At 45.2% G+C, this 17991-nt stretch overlaps 1 protein-coding gene across 1 annotated transcript; it reads right to left on the minus strand.

The window, feature by feature from the left end:
• Positions 1-4188: 4188 nt before the first annotated feature.
• LOC139248896 (probable G-protein coupled receptor 139) lies at positions 4189-5659 on the minus strand. Its single transcript, XM_070872244.1, has 2 exons — positions 5590-5659; positions 4189-5147 (listed from the first exon to the last, which is right to left on the minus strand). Exons 1-2 carry the CDS (start codon positions 5657-5659, stop codon positions 4189-4191), a joined length of 1029 nt encoding a protein of 342 aa, XP_070728345.1.
• Between the last annotated feature and the right edge of the window lie 12332 nt (positions 5660-17991).

The following is a 17991-nucleotide window of genomic DNA, read 5'->3' on the forward strand; positions in this document are numbered from 1 at the left end:
ATGCTATTTACCTTCCTAATTGTATGCTCTAACTACATGCTAACTTTGTATATTTCCTGCACGTGGACACACAATTAACAATGAACATCAATATTTAATCGTTTCTGAGCAGTGAATAACATCGCATTTCCCTATAATACGCTCCATCTGCCATCTTATTGCCCATTCAGTTATCCAGTCTATCTCCCTTTGCAGCTGCTTTTGTCCTCGTCATGGATGACCTTCCCACCTACCGATGTAGGTCGGCTGAGCAACTGAAAATCCCGAGGTAATGAGCCGTTCTCAGAGCGCCCTAAGAGGGGCTATCGATTGTACATAACATTGGTAAACAAATCAGCAAAAACATTCACAATACCTGACAGATGCCACATAAACATGAATTGCACTTACCTCAGATCGACATTCCTTCGCTCCATGCAGCTCCGTACAGCTCGGACCGTCCACTTTCCCAGGCTGTCCCACTGGGGCGTGCTACAACATGCTACGGGTCACCCAGATCTCAAATTAGCCATAGAGGGATCACATCGGAAACAAGGGCGATGCACACGGTCTCGCCTCTCTTGGACTGTACTGCTCCAGCTCCCCGCTCCCCGCTAAACTGGCAGAAATCAGAGGCGGCACCAGGCCGAATTTCCACTGCTTTGCATTTACCTTACTCCATATTATAATTTCACACATGTCAGCCTCTAAGGGGCCAAAGTTTACCTTTGCTACTCTGTCCTTTTTATATACTTGTAGAAAATCTTCCATCTGCATTTATATTTTAGCTAGTTCACTCTCGTATTCTATATTCTCCAATGTTGTAAATCTTTGGTAATCATTTGTTGGTTTCTAATGCTGTCCCAGTCCTCAGGCTTATGATTATTATTCGCAAAATTATGAGCGTCTGCTATCAACTCAATAATATCCTACGAATCCCCTGGGAGGACAGACGCACCAACGTTAGCGTCCTTAACCAGGCCAAGATCCCCAACAGTGAAGCACTGACCAAACTCGATCAACACCGCTGCGTAGGCCGCATTGTTCTCATGCCTGATACGATACTGCTAAAGCGAGCACACTATTCGGATCTCCTACACGGCAAAGGACCCAAATGTAGGGTGAGGAAACGTTTCAACGACACTATCACAGCCTCCCTTATAAAGTGCAACATCCGCACTGACACCTGGGAGTTCCTGGTCAAAGACCGCCCGAAGCAGAGGGAGTGCATCCGGGAGGCCGCTGATCACCTCGAGTCTCATCGCCGAGAGCATGGAGAAATCAAGCGCAGGCAGTGGAAAGAGCATGCGGCAAACCAGTCCCACCCTCCCTTTCACCCAACGACTATCTGTCACACCTGTGACAAGGACTTTGTTTCTCGTATCGGAGTTTTCAGTCACCAAATAACTAATTTTTAGAGTGAAAGCCAGTCTTCCTCGATTCTGAGGGACTGCCTATGATGATGATGAAGATGAATATTTAATTTCCTTAATTAGCCATGGGAGGATCACTTTTCCCGTGTAGGTATTAATTTATCAATGTTCGTTGAAAATTTTGCAATATTTCTTTGAATATTTGCCACGTCATTTTTAATTATATTATGTCATTTTGAAGCTTGTGATGAGATGGACAAATGAGTCTGCTCAAGTTCTTCACTGTGGCAAGGATTTCAATCATAAAGATCTAAATGTGAAATGAATAGTTAGAAGGGACGCCGGGCAGAACATTTCAGCTCATTGGGTATGTTTTCTATAGGTTATTTACTGAATGGCCACGAGCGTTTTACAATCCTTATGCATAATTTAAAAAGCAAGAACGTTATCTTAAAGGCAGCGAAGAACATCAATGATACACCGTTAATTTGTGGCATCCCATTGTAGAAAAGCTGGGATACCGCCATTCTGACAGATGTATGATAAGGCACAAGACGAATTCATCAGTCCTTCGATTAGCTCTTCACTGAGGAATTGTTTGCGGTTTTACTTCTCCAGTAGATCGAGGAATGAATGAAGCCTGACTCGGTTCTCGAACTGTCTTATCTTCAACCACTTCCGCTCAAAATGAATTTAATTCATTAACCATCGATTAGGTATTCCCTAAGCTGGTGAGTGAATAATTTAGTTCTTTCTTGCAAATACAGCATGGAGGAAGCCTGACCGCAAGTCACGCACTAAGAGTCCTCACCCACAGAGATCAATGCACTGTTACAAAACATATGTAAAGCGATCAGCATGTTCCTACTTATCAATACACGATGGAGAACATTATGGGAGTTATAACCAGGGATAGAGTAAGGGAAAGGATAGATGGGGCAGTCGCCCGGGGAGTCAGCCAAGAGTTCGACCCAAACAGGGTCGGGATAAGGATAAGGCTAAACAGTATTGACAATAAACAGGTAGCAAGAGTTAAGCAAAGCCACGAGGGACCAGGTGCATGTTATTCTCGACTTGATGTAATCAGCCTCTAGATGCCCTGCTTTTAGATATTCATTCCACACACAAGTTGGGTGGGATGGCGGTTGGGGGGGGGGGCGGAAAAACGAAAGGACACCAGTTACTCGATGAGCAAAAGACGAGAACTCGCCTGTTACACGCTCCGCCCAATATTCTTTTCATTGACATCAATACAGCGAATATCGGACTTGTGGTATGACGGATTGTACATGAGATACAGCATATTTTGCATTCCTGTCATTTCCAACTGAATCACAATAATCTGTTTTATACTCCCAATTGTCTTGCATATCTACTCGTTGAGTGATAACGACTGACCAGTACACCGGGAGTTCAGAGACACCCTCCAATGTTGAATCGTGGAATTTTAAGTGACTATTTCGCAAACTCTGATTACACTTGGATGCAAATCAGTATAGACAGGCAGCGTTTGAGCTGGAACATTAAACGATACCGCCCCGCCCTTTCCCTGTCCACTTGTGTCGTGGGCGGGTGATTCCTGCACTTGGCGAAATAAAAACATAATTAGGTAACGTACAAGCATTCAGTAGATGAATGACATCCCAAGAAAATTAAACACCGATATAGGAAAATGAATTTCTAGCAAGTACATCGACAGAGCAATGGATATCAGCGGTGCCGATCAATCACAGAATACTGAGCTGAAATAGTGCTGGCTGTTTATACGTGTAACCTGTTATCCGGAATCGGAAGTGGATCGATCTACTCTGCCATTGTTACACATCCAACAATTTGAAAGTGGATTTGCAGAGTTCGAGGGACATCCCCTCCTCAACATCTTCTAATCTGCAGCATAAATTGGTAAGCAGCTGCAGTTGAGGCACATATATTAGCGTGCGGACAAATTCTAATTCATTGCCTGGAGGCTTCAGTTGAAGCCTTTTCACAGAGTAACGCTCTGAAACCTAGGTCCCCAGTGGTTCCGAACGGAGCTCCAAATAAACCTCCTTGCACTGGGTAGAACAGTTAGACAACAGTTGGTAAACGGAGAGTTATTATTACATGGCACTACTTGTGTACCAAAAAAACACAGAGGCTTATTCCACATACATATCTGAAATCACTGATTACTAATCCTTGTCTGAAATGCCCTGATTATATGTTTTTATTTCTTACACTGTTTTACCAGTTTGCAGGGTCGCTGATTCAGATCAATAACACGCAGATTCAAGAATACAATTAATAACAGCACGCAACACATTTATCTAACGTTGCTGGGCAGACATCAATTATTTGTCATTAATCTAGACGTCAGTAAAAAATAAACAGGTGGAACGAGGCAACCCAAGATAAAATTCTAAAAATGGTGCAGCATCCCAACATTGTGAAGGAGACAGCGGCACTGCTGCTTAATGTCAAGAGACGGGATGAAGCGGTCGGTCCAGCTGCAATCACACAGAGCAACATTTTCATCAAACCTGACAGAAATGTAAGGGGAGCAGGATTTGCAAAGCACAAAAGAATCGCTAAAATTGGTGAATATAGGGCAGAATTGATTACAGTCCTCGCAGGATCAGATAGCAAAGCCATTGACCAACAATTATATTCCAGTATTAAAGTTCACATCAGCGCTGACACGTGTTCCACTTAAAAGGGAATGTCCTTACTTGAGATGGGTAACTCCATCAAAGAACTGTGGAAACCCACGGTCTACGTTGGCGTTAAATGCTACAAAGCGCAGCAAACATAGTCGTGTTTGTGAGTTTTTACAACAACCATCCTTATATATATGTTATCAGTCTAAGCTGGAAGACGATATATCACAATCGACACTCCACTTCGGCTTTCTTTCATGTTTCAACAATCCTAGAATCAGTGTCCATGGAGATTTCAGCACCGTTTTCAGCTCTTCTCTGAACATCCTCTGGCTTGCTGCATAAATAAACGTGTTCAGACAGGAACTCAAAAGCTTCAACATATCTCCGGTTTCCGTCGCGATATAGGCTTGGTTTGTGCGGTCGCCTCGGTAATAAGTGGTGTTTGAGAGTCCGGTGGTTAGAAAACTCACAGCAGTTGTCAGCCACAGCAGTATAAAACTGCCCGATATAGCAAATAGCAAAATGATGGATTTCCTTCGGTTCTCCATCTCCGGGTCGCTATGGTTCTCACTACTCAAACTCTTGAGTCGCTTTCGGGCTCTGCTGGCCAGTAAAATACGTCTGACGGTGAAATAATTAAATAAGGCCACTAAAGTAAAAGGAAGCCAAACTCGCCATGTGCTGTGAAACCAGAGGTACGCTACACCTAGAGGTGCAGAAAAAAAATGTACATTTGATCGGCAGCCCCACTCTACATTGTTAATTATTTTCTCTGTTTCATATGCAAAGAATACGGGGATATCCTTTAATAAGACCAGAACAGAGAACATTGTTATAACCGCAATTGCAGTTATGTCGGTGCAATATTTTGCTTTAAACTTCTGGCAGCAGATAACTATAAATCGGTCAAATGTGAAGGAGACAGTGAACCAAACAGACCAATCGAAAGTGACAACATTCATGAATAAAATGAGTTTACACACGCGAGTATGGGACAGGAAGGAAAGTGGAAAGTGATAACTTAAAATATAATACAATATTACGTTAAATATCATGACCAGTAGATCAGCTGTAGCCATGGCCACCATGTAGACAGAGATACATTTGGAAAGGCCACAGTTTCCTCGGGAGAGAATCACAATTGTCACCAAGTTCGCTGTGAGAGAGAAGAGAGACATAATATTCCAGTATCTGATTGAAATATACTTGGAGATACAAGTTGACAGCATTTTATTCCTTTCAGTACGATTATCACCAAGGAGGAAGGTGAGAACTGCATCACTATTAGAGCCATTACCTGTGAAACCCATTGACACAATTTAATGAGGCGCTGCACCGATCACTCTGCACGGGGTGACAAGAGCAGCAAACAATCTGCTACGATCATTGTGCTGGAGCTTCAAATAACAATTTAACTTCATTAAGGTTATCATGTTAAGGGTAACACGGGAACTGTGAACACATGGTTCATGTGTTGGTCCAGTCAATGCTGAATGTACTGACATCAGGGTTACACGTTACTTTGTCCAATCGTGCAATCTGAACAGTGAGACAGTTAACACCGATTAACAAAAAAAAAACACATTACAATAGCTCACCAGGGACACCAACGGCAGCGAGAATCGGGAAATAAATCTCTTTTAAAAGTAGAATAGCTGGTCGCCCCATTTTCTGAGAGAATCCTTTCGGGGCTGAAATACTCTGTATAGTGCTGGGCGGATGCTGTGTTAGGGATTCTATATTTATTCTCACATCAATCCGCCAGGGGTTCAATTATGTTAAATCATAATTTGCATTATTTCCAGGCAGTTAACAAACAGACTTAATTAGATTGTTTTTTTTGGCTGAAATATCAAATTAAGAGAATGTGTCAAATTGTTATTGGACAGTTTAAAAATTAGGTAATTAATTTATTGTACACAAGTAGAATATTAAATCGCTCACTACTTGTGCGACCCTATTCCTACAGTTATGTTTGTAGACAACAATAATCAAGTGCCCCATTATTAAAGGCAGGAGGGGTGGCACACTCCACAAACTTTTCAAGTCCACCCTTGTTTTTTCCTACACGCCTGGTGAATGCTGCTCCTCTGGTAGTAATTGTCCGGAAACTGTCCTTGATTCGCTCCTCGTGCACCAACTCGTCCAGTTGGTAAAATAGTCCAACAGCATTCGAGTTGACGGTCGTTTTCCGGTCCTGGTGGTGCCTGGCACTTACCCAGAGAGACGGTGCTCTTGCTACACTACTGGCAACCTGCACTTACAACAGAGGTGAAGGTACCCCTCTGTACTGGTGGTACGTACACCTACACTAGATGTGACCCTTCTCCTCCTGTACTTGTGGTACCTACACCTATATTAGAAGTGACCCTGCTCCTTCTGTACTGGTGGCAACTACACCTACGCTAGAGGTGATCCTGCTCCTCCTGTACTTGTGGTACCTACACCTATATTAGAGGTGACCCTGCTCCTCCTGTACTGGTGACACCTACGCCTACACTAGAGTTGACTGTGATCCTTCTATACTACTAGAACCCTACACCTACACAAGAGGCAACACCGCTCCTCCTGTACTGGTGTCTACCTGCACCTACACTACAGATGACTGGATTCGTCCTGTACTGATGGTACCAATACGTACACTAGTGTTGACCCTGCTCCTCCTGCACTACTCATACCCTACGCCTATACATGTGGTGACTGTGCTGCACCAATATTACTGGTACTCTGCACTTACACTAGAGGTGACCATGCTCCTCCTATACTACTGGTATGCGACACCAAACCTAGAGTTGATTGTACTCCACCTATACTACTGGTAACCTGCACTTACACTAGAGTTGACCCTGCTCCTCCTATACTACTGGTAGCCTACACCTACACTGGAGGTGAACCAGCTGCTCCTATATTTCTGGTACCCTGCTCTGACATTAGAGCTGACCAGGCTTCGGCTGTACTACTAGTACCCTACACCTACACTAGACATGACTGTGCTCTTCCTATACTACTTGGACCCTACACTTACACTCGAGGTGACCCTCCTCCTCTTGTAGTGGTTTTACCTCCAGCTACACTCAAGGCGACCCTGCTCCTCTTATACTACTGGAACCCTCCACTTGCACCAGAGGTGACAGTTCTCCGCCTCAATAACTGCTACCTGCACCTACACGAGATAAGATTCTGCTCCTCCTATTTTACTGCTACCCTGTAGTTACACTGGAGATGACCATACTCCTCCTGTAGTGGTGGTACCTCCGGCTACACTAGAGGTTACCCTGCTCCTCCTATACTACTGGTACCCTGCACCTACACTACAGGTGAGCATACTTGTCTTGTATGGGTGGTGCCTGGCACTTGCACGATAGGCGACTGTGTTCTTCCTGCACTGGTGGTACACTACACTTACACTAGATGTGACATTGCTCCTCCTGTACTAGTTGTGACATTACACTTACACTGGAGGTGACCTACTCCTCCAGTACAAGTGGTGCCCTGCACTTACACTAGATTACATTGTTCCTCTTGTACTGGTGTTAGCCTGCACTTAAAGTGGAGGTGACCATGCTCCTCCTATACAACTGGTACCCTGCAGTTACACTAGAGTTTACGATGCTCCTCCTGAAATAATGGCACCGTGTACTTACCCTGGAGGTGACCGAACTCCTCCTGAACAAGTGGTACCCTGCACTTTAACTGGAGGTGAGCGTGCCCTTTCTGTACTGGTGGCACCTAACCTACACTAGATATGACAGTGCACCTCCGGCACTAATGGTAGCCTGCACTTACAGTGGAGGTAACAAACCTCCTCCTATAATACTGCTACGCTGCACTTAAACTGGAGCTGACACTGTTCCTCCTATGCTACTGTTACTGTGCACTTACAATAGAGATGACCATGCTGCTTCTGTGTAAGTGGTACCCTACATTTATACTGGAGTTGACGTTCCTCCTCCTCTATCAGTGGTGCCCTACACTTACACTGGAGGTAACCGTGCTCCTTCTGTACAATTGGTGCACTACAATTACACTGGAGGTGAAGGTGCGTATCCTGTATGAGGAGTGCCCTGCAGTTACACTGGAGGTGACCATGCTCCTTCTGTACCAGTAGGGCCCTGCGTTTACACTGGAGGTAACCGTGCTCCTCCTAAACAAGTGTTACTCTGCACTTATGCTAGAGGTTAAATTGCTCCTACTGTACCGGTGGGGCCCTGCTCTTACTCTTGAGCTGAGTATACTGCTTCAGTACTGGTGGTGCCCTGCTCTTCCACGAGGGGTTACTGTGATGCTCCGGTACTACTTGCACCCTTCAAGTATAATAGAAGTGTCCATGCCCTGAAGCTTTTACTAGCGTGCCTACATTTGAACGTGCCTCGGTGGGAATAGCGGTAACACCACACTTCTCCGAGTATTGACAGTGCTCTGACGGAACTAGTGCTGTCCCTCCACTGACACTAGCTATGCATGGGCTCCTCCTGCACAAGTGGTTCTCCGGCACCCACCACAGGTGATTAATCTTCAGTGCTAGTGGTATCCTGCAATTACATGATATGTGACCGTGCTCCTCCTAAATTACTGGTAATCGTCAACCTTCACTAGAGGTGAGCGTGCTCCTCCAGTACTGGCGGAACACACTGGAGAGAGGTGTACATGTGAAAAGTGATGGTGTGATTCCGGATTCCGCACACTGACGACACCCAGCACTACCTCATCACCAACTCTGCCGGACGATCCATTGTCACTGCATGTCCGACATCCAGTACGGGATCAGCACAAATTTCCTCCAACCAATTAATTGTCTTCGGTCCCCGCCACAAACCCCGCTCGCTAGCCATAGACTCCAAACCACACTCTACACTGAAATGATTGTGCACCTCTGGTCCTGCTGGGACCCACACTTACACTACCTGTGACCGTTCTACTCCTGTATTAGTGGCAACTACACTGACACTAGAGGTTTTCACGCTAATGCGTTATTACTCGCACCACGACATTAATAATAGACGTGAACTTGATCCACCGGTACTGGTGAAAGTTAATTTTCGTCATAGGCGGTCCCTCGAACGAGGAGGACTTGCATTCACGGGTTCACAGGTATTTCGATGAAAAACACGATGTTTCAGTCCTGAACTCCAATTGAGGGGGAGGAAGATGCCTGTGCATTATATTTTTTTTTGGCGTGTGGTGACTGTTGCACACCAGCCACCACACGGGCTTGACAGAGCTAGGTCTTAGTCCAGTTTAAGGGTTAACCAAGACGACTGGAGACCTGCTCTGCTGCATTGACCTGTTGTGCACACATTTTGCAGTGTGGGCTGGCCGGTGCTGTCCCTTGGCCCGCAGCCCTTCTGGCCCCCGTACCAGCATCTGTCGACCCTCCACCCCAAACACATGCTGCTCCCCCGCCCCGACCTTCCCATTCCTCTGTACCTGGGTCTTACCGATGTTCCTGCTCACGCACTAAAACGGCGACCAGGGTTTTGATGACGTCACCCAGTCGCCCATCTCAAAATCCTTGGTGCAACTCGCGCTGGAGTTTGAAGTGGTATGCTGCTCCAGCTCTTTTATAACACGACCTGCGGAGCTTTTCACTCTCAGGTTGGAGGCCACGATGTCCCAGCCCAGCCACTCCAGCTCTTTACAGCCCGTTCTCTCGCACGTCGGGGGGCAACGATGTCGCAGGCCGGCCGCTCCAACTCGTTTATAGCCCGAACTGCGGAGCTGTTCTCTCGCAGGACGGGGGGCCACGATCTAATGCTACATTTACACTGGAGTTGGCCGTGCTCCTCCTATACCACTGGTACCATGCACTTACACTGCAGGTGACCAAGCTCCGACTCTACTACTGATAGCCTGCACTTACAGTGGAGGTGACACTGCTTATCCTGTGGTATTGGTGTCCTTCACTTACACTGGAGGTAGAACCATAGCCTGCACCGCCATTCAATGAGTTCATGGCTGAACATGCAACTTCAGTACCCCATTCCTGCTTTATCACCATACCCCTTGATTCCCCTAGTAGTAAGGACTTCATCTAACTCGTTTTTGAATATATTTAGTGAATTGGCCTCAACCACTTTCTGTGGTAGAGAATTCCACAGGTTCACCACTCTCTGGGTGAAGAAGTTCCTCCTCATCTCAGTCCTAAATGGTTTCCCCCTTATCCTTAGACTGTGTCCCCTGGTTCTGGACTTCCCCAACTTTGGGAACATTCTTCCTGCTTCTAACCTGTCTAACCCCGTCAGAATTTTAAACGTTTCTATGAGGTCCCCTCTCATTCTTCTGAACTCCAGTGAATACAAGCCCAGTTGATCCAGCCTTTCTTGATAGGTCAGTCCCGCCATCCCGGGAATCAGTCTGGTGAACCTTCGCTGCACTCCCTCAATAGCAAGAATGTCCTTCCTCAGGTTAGGAGACCAAAACTGTACACAATACTCCAGGTGTGGCCTCACCAAGGCCCTGTACAATTGTAGCAACACCTCCCTGCCCTTGTACTCAAATCCCCTCGCTATGAAGGCCAACATGCCATTTGTTTTCTTAACCGCCTGCTGTACCTGCATGCCAACCTTCAATGACTGATGTACCATGACACCCAGGTCTCGTTGCACCTCTCCTTTTCCTAATCTGTCACCATTCAGATAATAGTCTGTCTCTCTGTTTTTACCACCAAAGTGGATAACCTCACATTTATCCACATTATACTTCATCTGCCATGCATTTGCCCACTCACCTAACCTATCCAAGTCGCTCTGCAGCCTCATAGAATCCTCCTTGCAGCTCACACTGCCACCCAACTTAGTGTCATCCGCAAATTTGGAGATACTACATTTAATCCCCTCGTCTAAATCATTAATGTACAGTGTTAACAGCGGGGGCCCCAGCACAGAACCTTGCGGTACCCCACTAGTCACTGCCTGCCATTCTGAAAAGTCCCCATTTACTCCTACTCTTTGCTTCCTGTCTGACAACCAGTTCTCAATCCATGTCAGCACACTACCCCCAATCCCATGTGCTTTAACTTTGCACATTAATGTCTTGTGTGTGACCTTGTCGAAAGCCTTCTGAAAGTCCAAATATACCACATCGACTGGTTCTCCCTTGTCCACTCTGATCATGCTCCTCCTCTACTACTGATAGCCTGCACTTAAACTGGAGGTGACACAGCTCATCCTGTAGTACTGGTACCCTGCACTTATACTGGAGGTGACCGTGCTCCTCCTGTACTACTGATACCCTGCACTTAGACTGGAGGTGACACTGCTCATCCGTTATTAATGGTACCCTGCACTTACACTGGAGGTGACACTGCTCATCTTGTAGTACTGGTACCCATCACTTACACTGGAGGTGACACTGCTCATCCTGTACTACTGTTACCCTGCACTTACACTGGAGGTGACCGTGCTCCTCCTATACTATTGATACCCTGCAGTTACACTGGAAGTGATCGTGCTCCTCCTATACCACTGGTACCATACACTTACACTGGAGGTGACCCTGTTCCCACTATAGTACTGGTACCCTTCACTTACACTGGAGGTGACCAAGCTCCGACACTACGACTGATAGCCTGCACTTACAGTGGAGGTGACACAGCTCATCCTGTAGTATTGGTGTCCTTCACTTCCACTGGAGGTGACCATGCTCCTCCTCTACTACTGATAGCCTGCACTTACACTGGAGGTGACACAGCTCATCCTGTAGTACTGGTACCCTGCGCATACACTGGAGTTGACACTGCTCAGCCTGTGCTACTGACACCCTGCACTCACACTGGACGTGACCGTACTCCTCCTGTACTACTGGTACCCTGCACCTACACTGGAGGTGTCACTGCTCACCCTGTAGTAATGGTACCTACAATTACACTGGAGGTGACCGTGCTCCTCCTACACTATTGGTACCTGCACTTACACTGGAAGTGACCATGCTGCTCCTATAGTACTGATACCCTTCACCTACACTGGAGGTGCCACTGCTCATCCTGTACTACTGCCTCTACACTGGAGGTGACCATGCTCCTCCTATACTGGTTTTACAGTGTACTTACACTCGAGGTGACTTTGCACCTCCTGTACTGGTGCTGCTCAGAACTTACTCTGGAGGTGACAGTGTTGCTCTGATACAATTGATGCACTGCTCTTACACTGAAGGCACCAGGGCTCCGGTACTGCTGGCACCCACACTTATACTAGCTGTCAACGTTCCACTCCTGTATGAGTGACATCTATACTAATATTAGAAGTGACCGTGCCTCACCATTTATGCTCGCACCACTACATTTATACGAGAGGTAACCGTGCTCTTCCGGTACTGGTGGCAGCTACATTTACATTAGAGGTGACCGTGTTTCTCCGGTACTGGTGCTGCCCTACACTTAAAATATAGATGACCTTGCTCCTCCAGTACAGGTGGCAGATGCACTTAGAATATAGGTGATCGTGCTTCTCCGGCACTGCTGGCACAGCTACATTTAGACGAGAAGTGAACGTGCTCCTGCGGTATTAGTGGTACGCAACACTTGTTTCATTCAAGGTATGTGGGCGCCGTTGGCAAGGCCCACATTTAATGCCCACAACTAACTGCAGTTGAGAAGGAGGTGGTGAGCAGCTTATTGAACCGCTTCAGTCGGTGTGGTGAAGATACTGCCATAGTACTGTTAGGGAGGGAGTTACATGATGTTGGCGCAACCGCAATGAAGAAGCGGCCACATATATCCAAGTCATGGATGGTTTCAGGTTTGGAGGAGAACTTGGACATGGTGGTGTTGTCCTGCGACTACTGCCCTTGTCCTTCTGGTGGTAGAGGTTGCGGGCTTTGGAGGAACTATTGAAGAAGCCTTAGCAAGTTTTGCAGTTCATCCTGGAAACGGTACAGACTGCATCCACGGTGCGCCAGTGCTGGACGGCATGCATTAAGGGGGAGGATCGGGAATCAATCAAAAGAGCTGCGGTGTCATGAATTGTGTCGAGCCTCTTGACTGTTGTTGGAGCTGCACGCATTCAGCTAATCGGAGAGAATTTCACCTCACTCCAGACTTAAAACATAAGAGAATAAGAAATTAGAGCAGGAGTCGGCCATACGGCGGCTCGAGCCTGCTCCGCCATTCAATAAGTTCATGGTTGATCTGATCGTGGATTCAGCTCCACTACCCCACCCGCTCCCATAACCCTTTATCAGCTAATCGTTTAAGAAGCTATCCATTTCTGTCTTAAATTTGTTCAATGTTCCAGCTTCCACAGCTCTCAGTAGCAGTGAATTCCACAGATTTACAACCCACTGAGAGAAGAAATTTCTCCTCATCTCTGTTTTAAATGGGCGGCACCTTATTCTAAGATCATGCCCTCTAGTTCTCGTCTCCCCTATCAATGAAGTATCCTCTCTGCATGCACCTTGTCAAGACCCCTCATAATCTTATACATTTCGAGAAGATCACCTCTCATCATTCTGATTTCCAATGAGCAGAGGACCAACCTACTCAACCTTTCCTCATAAGTCAACCCCCTCATCCCCGGAATCAACCGAATGAAACTTCTCTGAACTGCCTCCAAAGCAAGTATATTCTTTCATAAATGTGGAAACCAAAATTGCACGTAGTATTCAAGGTGTAGCCTCACCAATACATTAAATAGCTTTTACAAGACTTCCCTGCTTTTATACTCCATCACTTTGCAATAAAGGCCAGCATTCCATTGGCCTTTCTGAAAACTTGCTGTACCTGCATACTATCCTTTTGCGTTTCATGTACTTGTGCCTTGTAGAAAGTGGATAGCATTTGTGGAGTCAGATGCTGAAAGCTGCATTAGACCAATTCTGAAACCTGCTCTTGTTGCCACAGTACTTAGGTGGCTGATCCAGTAAAGTTTATTTTCAATGGTGACCCACAATATGTTGATGATTGGGAATTCGGCGAAGGTAATACCGATGAATGTCAAGGATGGTGGTTAGCCTCTCAGTTATTGGCAATGGTCATTGCCTGGCACTTGTGTGGCGTGAATGTTACTTGCCACTATTAATTTCAAGCCTGGCTATCGTCCTGGTCTTGCTGCAGGCGGGCATGGACTGTTTCATTTTCTGAGGAGTTGCGAATGGAACTGCACACTGTCTAATCTTCAGCGAACATTCCCACTTCTGAACTTAGTGTGGAGTGAAGATTATTGATGAAGTAGTTGAAGATGATTCGGTCTTGGCGAACTCCTACAGCGATGTCCTAGGGCTGACATGTTTGGCGTCCGAAAGCTACAACCATTCTCTTTGTGCTAGGTATGACTCCAGCTGGTGGAGAGTGTCCCTCTAATTTCATTGATCAATTTAATTAGGGCGCTTGCTGTCGCAATCGGTTCAATGCTGTATTGAATTCAAGGGCAGACCCTCTCACCTCATCTCTGCAATGAAATTATTTTGCCCAGTTCGGTAACAAAGGCAACCTGAGGATTGGTGAGTAGTGTGGATTCATCGTAGAATAGTAGAATGATTACAGCACGAAAGAAGGATATTCAGCCCTTCGAGCCTGTGCTGGCTATTTGCAAGAGCAACTCAACTAGTTCTACTGCAGCGTACCTTCCGCATAGCCCTGCAAAGGTGTTCCTTTTAGCGACTTATCAATATCTCTTTTGAAAGCCAAGATTGAGTCTGCCTCCAACATCCTTTTACTAAGCGCAATCCAGATAATAGCCACTCGCTGCGTGAAACAGATTTTTCTTATGTTGGCTTAGGTTACTTTGCCAAATCATCTTAAATCTGCATTCTCTGTTTTTCGACCCTTCTGCAAATGGGAACAGTTTTTCTCTGTCTGCTCTGTCCAAATCCCTCCTGATTTTAACACTGCTATCAAATCTCCTCTCAATCTTCTCTGCTCTAAGGAGAATAACCCCAGCTCCTCCAATCGATGCACGTAACTGAAGTCACTCCTCCCTTTTCCGAACCATCTCTAGCGCCTTCACATCCTTCCTAAAGTGCGCTGGCCAGAATTGGACACAATACTCCAACTGGGGCTGAACCAATGTTATACACAGGATTATCATATTTTCCATAAGCTTTTTTAACTACTTTCACAACCGGCCCTACCAACTTAAACTATTTGTGCACATATAACCGCAAGTATTCCGGTCTTGCACCCTCTTTAGGATTGAACCCTTTTTATATATTGTCCCGCCTCATTCTTCTACCAAAATGAATCATTCACACTTTACTGCATTTAATTGCATCTGCCACATTTCCACACATTCCCCCAGCCAGGTTTGTCCTCTTGAAGTTTATCCTCATCCTCCTCACGGTTGAATAATCACCGAATGTCACCTGCAAATTTTGAAATTGTACGCTGTTGTCCCAAATCATTCAGAAAGCGTGTGACTCTGTATGCGTCTGGCAGCGGGAATTTCGGAGTGGTTGAGAAAGACGCCACAAAGACAGTGGTCCTGTCCAACATGTACAGTATACTCGCTAGCTGTGAGGAAAAGGAGAAAGACTGCAGTGTGGATAGACAGAATGCAGGCAAAGGCAGTCCAATGTTGGGGGTACAGAGAGCCCGACAGAAATGTGTTAGTGAAAGGGTAATATAATTAGCGGGGTACAGAGCGTCCTCTGAGAATCCGGAAGGGTGTGTGCAAATATTTTTGTTGCAATCAGAAAATCAACTGCCCCTGATTAAAGTGGGGGCCGGGGGGGAGGTCGGGTGGGTAACACTCTAAAACACTTTTCAAGTGCCCTCTTTTTTTATACCTGGAGCCAGGATAAGGTTCATCGCACCTCGGCTGGAGAACAACTTGGAAAGGGAGTGGTAAATCCAGTTGACGTGTTCCATCCTGCAACAAACGACTTATTGTAGGAACAGGGAGGAGCTCCTGCTGAAAGTTAGGCACTACGTTAAAAATTAGGATCTCGAGGATAATAATCTGTGGATTAGTGCCCGAGCCACGTGCAAAACGGCATTGAAGCAGACAATTATGGAGAATTCACACGTAGCTGAAGGGCTGGCGTGAGAAAGATGCGTTCCTTTCCATGGGTCACTTGCATTCTTTCTTTGACACGAAGGAGCTGTACTGATGTGACCGGCTCCACCAGAACTGGGAAGAGTCCCGTGTCTTAGTGGAAAAGGTAAATAATACGGTGGCAAAGGCATTAAACTAGTAAGATGCAGCAAGGGATCTACGAGAACCGTAATTAATCGGAAAAAACAGGAAAGGAGTGCATAGGAAAAAATTAAGGAAGGGAGGAAATTAATGGCAAATAAATTAAAAGAGTTATAGAACAGGAAACGAAAAATATGGTTAAACATAAAATGAGTGGGAATTCTATTAAAAGTGATTTAAACTCTCAGCACAACAATGCACACCATGTCTGTAATAAAACAGGGAAGCTGGAGACTAATAATGTGTTGCGAGGAACCAGACATAGTCGGGATTACTGAGACATAGCTGCAGAAAAAAACATTCCCGAGGGGACGCATGGCCTAGTCCTGCTCCTATTTCTTATTTTCTTACCAAATCCACAGTCCACGCAAATATATTATCCCCAAACGCAGGAGCCCAAATTTTATGCAATAACCTATTTTGTGACATCATTTCGAATGCTTTCTGAAAATCCCAATGAAGTGTATCCACTGGATCTTCTTACTTACCCACATAAATCCATGTTAACGCTGCCCAATCATATTATAAGTATATAAGTTGCCACGCTCCTAATGATAGATTTGAACATTTCCTCTATTATTGGTGTCAGACTAACTGGCCTATAGTGCCACTGTTTTATCTCTCCTAGCTGTATTCTTTGGTCTGTTTACCTATGACACCTCCCAATGTACGAGGTCCATTTAGAGTCCAGGGAATTTTACAAGAACACAACCAATGCATTCACTATCTCTGCAGACACCTTATAGAGAGCCCTAGGATATAGGCCTTCAGGTCCAGTGGGTTAGTTGGCGTTTAGTTCCATTAATATCTCAATGATTATTTCATTAGCAACTCTAATTTATTGGATTTCCTCATTCTCACTAGACCCCTGGTTCCCCAATATCTACAGATAATTTTGTTTAAGTGTATTCTTCCATAGAGACAGATCCAAATTATTTGTTTAATATCTCTGCCATCTCCTTATCCCCCCATGATAATTGCATCTGTCTCTGTGACACATGTTTACTATCACTAATTTCTTCCATTTGCATATGTATATCATTTCTACAATCTGTTTTTAGGATTTTGCTCGTTTAATTCTGTATATCAATGCGTGCAGCATCAGATATAATTTAGAAGCTTAAATTCATCGTAAAATTTATGATATTTTATCCATTGCAGAGACATGGTTACATATTGGGAATGATTGAGAAATTAGAATTGCAGATTATAGGATGTTTGGAAGGGTCAAGAAACGTAGGCCCAATTACAGTAGCAGAAAGAACAGTTTCAGTAAAGGGCGATCAAGTACTGGGAACACTATTCTTAGAGGTAAGGGACAGTAAAGCATGCACGACTCTAGTGTGAGCAGTCAATAAAACTCCTGAAAATAGTGATGCAATTGGATGTAGTAAACAGAGCAATTAGTGAAGCATGTTGCAAAGCAATGTCTTATAAAGGGAGATTTTATTTTTAACGCAGACTGGGAAAAACAAAACAGCTCAAGTAGTAAAGTCAATAAATGTAATAATTCAGGAAATTTTTCAAGAATAGGCTATCTTACAATCAACACGAGCATAGGTCGATTTAACGGCAAGGAATCATCCGGTTATTGCAAGGAATATTAGGTTTGAGAGGTGGAAAGTCGCATCTTAACTCAATGTTTACATTTAATTAAGACAAACGTCTGTGCAATGGGATTTGATCAGAGGAAACTAAATTTAACTCTTAATGGATAAACTTAAAGACAAACAGATAGATGTGTGAAAATAATTATTCGACAAGACACAACAAACAGCACGTGCCCCTAAACGGCCAATAACTGCTTATGTGGTTAAGCAACCATGGCCACCAAATGAGGCAACAGAGCGTATCAAGCTAAAAAATGTACGT

The sequence above is a fragment of the Pristiophorus japonicus genome, unplaced genomic scaffold, assembly GCF_044704955.1.
Source record: "Pristiophorus japonicus isolate sPriJap1 unplaced genomic scaffold, sPriJap1.hap1 HAP1_SCAFFOLD_30, whole genome shotgun sequence".
Classification (NCBI taxonomy): Eukaryota; Metazoa; Chordata; class Chondrichthyes; family Pristiophoridae; genus Pristiophorus; species Pristiophorus japonicus.